We start from the raw sequence: 10,000 nt of genomic DNA, 5'->3' as shown, positions 1-10,000 counted from the left end.
AGTATATGTGTGTGTGGTGTGTGTGGTGGTATATATTTGGATTAGGGTGGTTCGTGTGATTGTGTTGGTGAGGTGTGTGTCTGTGTGTGTGATGGTGTGTGTGTGTGTGTAACCTGTTTCTGTGAGTGTATTCAAAACATTCTCATCTATCATATCATTATCTATTCTTTATTATATATATTATATATATATATATATATCTTACTATATATATATGCATATATATATAGTATATATAAATATATATATAATATATATATTGAATACTTATACTTAATTAATATTCATATCATATCTTTATTTCTTTTAATATATATATATATATATATATATATCTATACTATATCATATATATATCACTCATATACATACATACAATCCGTTGTGTGGTTGGTGTGTATACATATAACATGTACATATATATATATATATATATATTATAATATATATATATATAATATATAAGTATATATCTATATATATATATATATATATTATATATATATAAATATTTATTTATATATATATGTACATATGTATACTAAATATATATATTTAAGATCTATATATATATCTTATATATGTATTTATCTCTTATATACATTTCTTTATTATTTCATAATCTATTATTCTATATTTCGTCTCATATATATTTATTTTTAGTATTATTCTTATATTATATGTGAGTGTGTGTGTGTATGAGTCGTATTAACATATGTATTCCTACATATATATATGTATACCCTCCTTATCTCCTATCTATCTATCTATCTATATATATCTAATATATATATTATATATATCTATATAATATATAATATATATATATACTATGGCAGAGAATCCACTGTAGACAAACTAGATTTATTTTGAGTATAGCCGTTTTTTTCTGGCATTTTAATCAACACGATAGAGTGTTTTTGTCATTCATAAGTGTGTGTATACATCTTAACAGTATACATATATATATATTAAATATATATATATATATATATATATATACTATTATATATATATATGTATGTATGTCATGTAATGTATACATATATGTATATAAATATATATATATATATATAATATACTTATATAAATATATACATACATATATATATATATATATATATTATATATATATATTATATAACATATATATATATATATACTAACTATCAATATCTCTATATATACATAAATATATACTTCAATATATATATATATATATTATATATATATATATATATATATATACTATATGTGTGTGTGTGTTGTGTGGTGTGCTAGTCTGTGGTGTTGTGTGTGTGTGTGTGTATGTAACCGTTATGCATATATAATGTGTATATATATTTTTATATATATATGTAATATACACATATAGATATTAAAATATACATCATTATACATTTAAATTATATATATATATATATATATAGCATATATATATATGTATAGTATTTGGCAGCCGAAATCCCACTGTAGACACTCTCTATAGATTTTATTTGGAGTATTAGCGAGTTTTTTTCTGGCATTATTATCAACACTCAGTAGAATTGTTTTTCATCTCATTCATTTCATGTCAACTCATATATCTAGATTCTATATATCATAACTATTCTATATTTTCTTATCTCTTTCTCTCTACATAGACTATATATATATTATATCTAATATCATCAAAATAGAGAGTGGTGAATCGAGACGATAGAGACTAGATAGCGAGAGAGACAAGACGAGCGAGCGCAGACGAGTCAAAAGAATAAATATAGAGTGAGATATGACTCAGATTTCTCGATATAGATAATAAGATATGACTATAGATAGATAGAGACAGAGAGAGAATTGAGAGAGACTGATAAGAGACTATTACTGTAGAGAGAATTAGAGCATGAGTCTGCGACCGACAGATGAGTCAGAGAAGATAGCAGAGAGAGAGAGAGAGAGAGAGAGAGAGGGAGAGAGAGAGAGAGAGAGATAGAGATAGATAGATAGATAGATAGAGAGAGAGAGAGAGAGAGAGAGAGATCGAAAGCGACATAGATGGCGTGACCAGAGTCATATGTGGGTGACGGTGAGAGATGAAAAACGAAGCAAATAATTAGCACCGAAAGCCCTCGAGTTCAGCGGGAACAAGTCGTTTTAGAGGACGGAGTAAGTGGAATGGTGGTGTAAAAACGTATATTTATGCAATCTTCCTCGTGACTGTCCTTCACCGCCCCCTCCCCCTCCTCCTCCCCCTCCCCCAATATCTGGAAAAGAAAATAGAGCCATAATAACCCTTATACGACCTCGTAACTGTATAAGGGAAATAGAAGGCGAAAAAAAAAAAAAAAAAAAAAAAAAAAACTTATGTAAACATGGGGACACCTCACGATCAATGTTAAGCACCTGTTCCGTGTGTTTTATCGGGTCGCAAAATCACATCCGTATCGAATGTCCGCGGTTCGTAAGCGAAGTATAAATCCTTCCTTTAAAGAGAGAAGAACAAACATCTCACAAACAAACATCTCACAAACAGCACAAATAGACTAAAAAAAAAAAAAAAAAAAAAAAAAAAAACACTTAGGAAAATCAAGAGAAGTGCTTAAATGTTGACTTTGACTTTCTTTATATGCGCGTGTGTCAAGAAGCGGTTTGCTTGTAATTGTATGTTTGAGTCCGTGATGCTGTGATGATTAACTATGCAAATGGAGGACGTCAATATTGGTATTTTCCATTATCTTCCCGCTGTGACTAAAATGCTCTTATTTGTTGAAGGTATTTAGTGAAATAAAAAAATCAAATAGATGATAACGATGATAATGATGATACAGGTGATAATTAAGGAAGAATATGAATATTGATGATAATGATAATCATAATGATGATAATAAGGAAAATAATAATGATGATGATGATATTAATATTAATACTAATACTATTGATAATACTATTTATAATAATCATGATGATAATGATGATAACAATAGCAATATTAAGGATAATAAAATCAACGAATAAGAGAAATAGGAAAAATAACAACAACAGATATTATTCAATCGATAGTAATTAGCCTCAGTCATCCTACGTCTACGGTGAATACATTTCTTCTTATGTTTAAAGCAAATAAGTCTCTGAAAATTGCACGTAGATAACAAGGTCTAATGATGTAACACGCGGGTCCCTGCAATCACAAGTACCACTTTTGAAAATTCACGGTCGACACGAGCAGCGCCTGTCAAAGATCCCGCTCTCTTCGGTACACAGTATTCACGCACAGAGACACTGTGTGTGTGTGTGTGTATATTATATCACTATAATATCTTAAAATAATATATATATATACATATATAAATATCATTTATCTTTATTCAATAAATTTGAGTGTATATATGTATACTGTACTTTATAAATTAAATATATAATCATATACTATATTATATAATATATAATATATCTATACTATAAACAATAGCTTATACAGCCACACACACAACACAACACACATCACACACACACACACACACACACACAACACACACACACACCCACACACACACACACAATATAATATATAACAGTATAATATATATAATAAATCATATATAGTATCTATAGTCACAAATATTATATATATATATGGTGATAATAATACATACTATATATATCAAGCGAGCGTATATAAGTAATATATATATATATATATGATATATAGATATGTGTGTGTGTGTGTGAGTTGTGTAAACATACATATATAATACTATATATAAATATATATAACAGCAGTATATAATAAAAATCGATATATATATACTATATATTATACTACAATAGATCATACTATATAATTGTATATCTCTCTCGTAATCTATATCTATCTATCTAACTAACACTACATTTTTCTTTCTCTCTATCTATCTATCGATCTTCTAGCTATCATATCTATCCTATCTATCTATCTATCTATCTATAATATATATATATAAAATATATATATATAGTATATTATAATATATATTATTATACTATATATATAAATATATATACATATACATATATATGATACTATTATATTATATATATATATATATAATATATATATATATATATATATATATATATATATATAGATGGATAGATAGATAGATATTATACAGTTATATAGTTATATATATATATACATCTATGCACACACACAAAAACACATATTGTTAAGTCATCTAATTTTATTCCATGTTTAGTTTTCTTTGAATGCTCTCGGATTAATGAGTACATAGGAGATGCAGTCAGAATATTGCTAAACAGAAGTTTTCAATTTTTTTTTCCTTTTTTTTTTAGGAATCAGTCACTCATTTTTTTTCAGCATATAATCCCATTAACACCGCGATTAAACCTCAAAAAAGATAGTGGTAAAGATAAGGACCAAAAGATGATTCCATTAGCTACAATACCAACAAATCAAAAAATAAACAAAAATCACAAAACATAAAATAACATAAAAAAAAGCAAAAAACAATGACCACTGACCGCTGACCAGACACGCCTTCACTCCAGAATATTCGATGCTACGACCATGAAAAAATAAGCTCGCGGTCTCTGAAACATCCCTGGCGTGTTTATAGGCCTCCATGAATATTTATATCTTATATCATCCATTCATTTTTTTCTGATTTTTGATATATAGGCCTATTGCTTAAGCTCTTCCGATATGAATGATATACAAAGGCAGTATGATGATCTAAATGATATTAGTATGTGTTTCTTTTATATGTCATACGTCCCCGTCGGGGAGCATCTTGGATCAAATGAGACACGCCCTTTTGAGAGGTTAGGAATTGCCCGTAACAACTTTCTTTTTTATATATGTATATATGTATGTGTGTAGATATGAGTATGCACACCTCTGTCTGTCTATTTATTTATCTATCCATCTATCTATCTATCTATCTATCTATCTATCTATCTATCTATCTATATATAATATAATATATATATATATATATATATATATAATAATATATATATATATTATATATATATATTCCTAGATACACACACATATTTATGTAAGTATATACTGATATATTAATATAGATATATATATATATATATATAATTATATATATATATATATATATATATAAAATTCTAAAATGTTTAATGTCTGTCTGTGTGTGTGTGAGTTGTGACGCATGTCGTGTGCTAAATATATATAATGATAAAAGGAGCGAGCGCGCTAATATATATATAATATATATCTATATATAGTTATAATATATTTATATTTGTATATATATTTATAACAAATACATATATATTTATATCTACATATATATACATATATATATATATATATACTAGATATATATCTATAATCATTGTATATATATATGGTATATATACATACAACAACTACTGATATATATAGATAATATTTATATATATATATATCTCTATATCAACTATCATATCATATATAATATATATATATGCTCAATATATATTAATAATATAACTTACTCCTATAGACATATCATTAATATATATATATATATCTCCATTCAAATAACGGCGTATGTTCTATATATATATCCATAGTATACTCTCACAATGATATATATAGAATATATATATACGAGATATATATATATATAACTTATAATAAGATATATATACTATATATATAATATATATAGATAATATATATATATATATATATATATACTTCATCTGAATGGACGAGAATGGACAAAAAGCGAAAAGAAATCCCATGGCCATGAAACCAATCCATTCCCACTTATCTCCTTGAACTCGACAATATCTCTCCCTGTGGCAGTCGTTGTGTTCGACCACTGGATCGACCTCTCCCCGGCGGGCAATCGACACCCTGATCTCCACGCCAAGAACCTCTTCTATTCCCTGGCCGCGTCGAGGAATCTGAGAGTCGAATTCAAGAAGGTGACACCGGCTGATCTTTATAGGAGCTTCGACTGGCGTGAGTTCTTTGTTGTTGTTATTGTTGTTGATTTTGCTGTGTTTTGTTTACGTTTGTTTGTGTTTTGTATGTGTGTGTTGGGGTGGTGTGGGATGTGGAAGGGGGGTGAGTATCTGTATGTAAGTGTGTGTGTGTGTGTTCGTGAGATGAGTGTCAGTGTGGTGTCGTGTGTGGTGTGTGTGTGTGATTAGGTGCTGTCTTTCTTCGAATGTCGTTTTTGGGTTGGTAGGTTGGGGGTAGGGGGCTGTATATGTTAAAGGTAGATGGTGAATATGTTTGTGTGTGTGTGTGAGCGAATATGTATGGTTGAATATAAGCGTGGCTGTATATCAATGTAAGCCACTTACTGCATCCTACTAAGACATACTCTTTCAGATCTCTAAAATGAAATAGAATGAAATATATATATGGACGAATATATATATATATATATATATATATATATATATATATATATATATACACACACAAACACATATATACATATATACACATATACACATATACATAACGCATCACCCATCCACATCTCCCTACAGATTCGGAGGAGCTGGCAGGCGTGGTGAGCATGGGCGAGTGCCACTTGGGCCTGACAACGCTAGGCTTAGGTCGTAGGGCGGGCGTACCGTCGCTGGCTCTCGACGCTCAGCCGTGTGGGCGCTACTACGATAACACCCTGGCTCTACCCGTACATAGGGTGGAGGTACGAATTATTGCTGTTGCTGTTAGTGTTCTTGTTGTTGTTGCTCTTGTTGCGTTGATGATTATGGTATAAAGGACAAAGATATCATGTTTATGATGATATGTATAACGATAATAACAACAGTGATAAAGATTGTGATAAATGAATGATTCCATTACCATTGATAATTTCTCGTAATATAGCCTGAGCAGATGCATAGAATCATATAAACAATCAACCAGACAACAATTCAATCATATATGGGGGGGGAGGAGACTATATGAGCTTATCATTAACACATAAAAAGAGAAGAACATCGTTTGAAGATATGGAAAGAGGAGCAATGCCACACGCAAAGCTTTGTCGAATGTTACAAAAATAACATCAGTCTCTGCAATGACTCTACGCTAGCAACATCCAGCATCTTATTATTGCAAATAACCTTGCATATTTCACCCCTCATTTCACACCAGCTCGAAAGTCTCAGCTTCGTGGAAATGACATTTAAGATATTCAGAAGAAAGAGACGCGGAGATAACCAAGGCTACCATAAAGTAAACACGAGAGGGTCGGTCACCGGGTTCATACATAGTGAAACCGGGAGTCATCCGCATCACCGGAGAGTTTTATTTTTTACAAAACAGACCTTCACTTGTCTTCGTTCTTGTCTGCCTCCTCATATTCTCACAAGATTTTTGTTCCTTTATTCTCTTTCCTTTTTATTTTCTTTCTTTTCTGTTGATTTTCCTTTTTTTCTATAAATACTGCTGTTACTGATATGATATATGAAATCATTATTATTACTCTCAATGCTATCAGTATGATCATCATTATTATTGTCATAAATGGTACAATCAACTTTATTATCTTCATCATTATGACGATCATTATTGCCATTATTTTCATTAGTCATTACTATCATTACCATTATCATTCTTTACTATCATAACTATGATCATTGCTACTATTATGATAATGATCTGTCATTATTGTTGCTATTGTTATTATCATTACTATTATTATCATTATCATTATTGATATCTTATCATTCGTATTTTATTTAACTTATATTCTTGTAATTATTATCAGTATCATCATTATTATCATTATCATTATTTTTAGCATTACCGTTATTATTCTTGTTTATCTTTTGTGTCAATATAATTATTATCATTATAATTTTCACTGTTATTTTCATCATTATTGTAAATATCATCATCATTATTATTATCCTTATTATTGCCATTATCAACACCATCATTATTATTACTATGATTATCATTATCACTATCATCATTAATATCATCATCATCATCATTGTTATTATATATATTTTTTCTTGACAATAATTTGATTATCATCATAAACGTTATCATTATTTTTTTTTATTACTACTATTTTATGATTACTATAATTATTTCTGTCTATCATCATTATTTTCCTTATCATTACCAAACTCATTCTTTATCAAACTCCTTATTGATATCATCACTGTTATTATCATTATTATTATCATTATTATCATTACTAATATTGATATTATTATATCATTATTATTATCATAATTCTTTATGTTATTATTATATCTATTATCGTTATCATTGTTATCATTATCATTATCATCATTATTATTTTCATTATTATCATTATCATTTTCATTATTATCATTATCATTTTCATTATCAGTATTATCATCGCTACTGATGTTAACATTATCACTGTCATTATCCTTATCTTTATAGCATTATATGTTTCTTTTATTATTGATATCATGATCATGATAATCATTATCATAATCACTATTGTTATCATCACTATCATTATTATTATTGTTAGTATTTTCATTAACATTTTTATTGCCATTATCAACATCTTCATCCTTTTCATCATCTTTATCATTATCATTAATTAACAGTATTTCTATTGTTGTTTTTATCATTTTTTTATCATACTTTTCTTATTGTTGTTATCATTATCATAATAAGAATGATTGTTATCATCTCTGTTATCATCATCACCATTATCCTTACTATCATTATTCTAATAATCATCCTCATCATTGCCATTATCATAATCATTATCGCCATTGTTATCACAAATAGCTATAGTAATAATGGTAATAGTAATCAATGGTGATGTTGTTATTATCATCCCATTTTCCAGCCTCACCACCATCATCATCACCATCACCATCATTATCATCATTCCTATCATGCACGGTAATCATTCTCAGCAGACGGGATAAAAACACCCCTTTGCTCGCTCTCAGCTCAACCGCCGCTACCAATGCGTTGGCTACATCTTGCACCGCTGGCTCGACCGAGGAGAGGGACCGAATAACACTACCTACCGGACTTCTTCAAGGACTCCATCCTCTCCTTTGAAGGCATTTGGAATCTCACTCACTCCCTCGCCTCTAAAGTGGGTCTTTGTTTTATTTATTTTATCTTATTATTATTTTTTTTTTCGTGTTTTTTGATTTTGTGTTGTTTATTTACTTGAGGTTGTGTTATTTTTTTTTCCTCGTCTGTGATTCGGTCGGATACTTGTTGTAGAGAACGTGTATTCGCGGTGTTAGTATTGTGAAAGGGTATTTGTGAAAAGATTCTTGATGCTTCTTTCATGCTTATATCTGAAAGTATAGGCGACTGTAATATAGTTACTTTGGTGTCTTTATGTTCTTAATGGAGTTTGTCTATTGTAAAAAATTATCAAGATCATTGATCAGTTACCGGGATGATGGAATCTGGAAGAAGAAATGAATGGAAGAAAAATGTGGCGGAGAGCTTGAATTCATACTTCATACTCGGATGAATATGAATAGTAATAAAATTTATTAGAATTGATGAACGAAAGATCTTCTGATGATCTTGTAATACACCTTTCTGTACTTGTCCACTTATAGGGAAGAGTATAATGTAATAAGGATGATATTATTAGTTAGAAATGATGAACTGCATATGGCATAAAGATCTTTAACTTGTCTCCTTGCACTTCTGCAGTTACTTGACCAAATATACTATAACAATATTAACCATAAACAAATCTCCCCAAATATGTTCTGAACATCCAGAAACACATTAACACAAGATAACCTAAAAAAAAAAAAAAAAAAAAAAAAAAAAACTCTGTACTCCCCCAGTTACCGGGACGAGTACCTCAAATGTATTGGCTGGGACACGCCTCCAGCCACTGATTACATCGACCCAGCTGCGCCGCCTCACCGCCTCCAGCTGGCTCTCGCTCGGGGCATCCTCAGCGGTCGCCAGATGACCATTGCAACCATCAATGTGAGTCCTAAAGGTGTTAGAACGGGTTGGGTGTTAGCCATAGGACTCGTTGGTTTTGTG

The 10,000-nt window shown here is 29.5% G+C and overlaps 1 protein-coding gene across 1 annotated transcript in view; it reads left to right on the top strand.

Moving 5' to 3' along the window:
• Positions 1-10,000, top strand: part of LOC122253074 (glutamate receptor ionotropic, kainate 2) — a 24,352-nt gene that overhangs the window by 1,141 nt on the left and 13,211 nt on the right. The window contains exons 2-5 of the mRNA XM_086552376.1: positions 5,810-5,968; positions 6,508-6,671; positions 8,920-9,071; positions 9,793-9,940. Of these exons, the coding sequence (XP_086408502.1) occupies positions 5,810-5,968; positions 6,508-6,671; positions 8,920-9,071; positions 9,793-9,940 (623 nt within the window). The remainder of the gene's footprint in view (positions 1-5,809; positions 5,969-6,507; positions 6,672-8,919; positions 9,072-9,792; positions 9,941-10,000) is intronic.

Source organism: Penaeus japonicus, unplaced genomic scaffold (assembly GCF_977035675.1).
Source record: "Penaeus japonicus unplaced genomic scaffold, GWHDUDI00000001_assembly GWHDUDI00000026, whole genome shotgun sequence".
Classification (NCBI taxonomy): domain Eukaryota; kingdom Metazoa; phylum Arthropoda; class Malacostraca; order Decapoda; family Penaeidae; genus Penaeus; species Penaeus japonicus.
The sequence above is the reverse complement of the archived record's forward strand: the minus strand, read 5'-3'. Positions and strand labels throughout refer to the sequence as shown.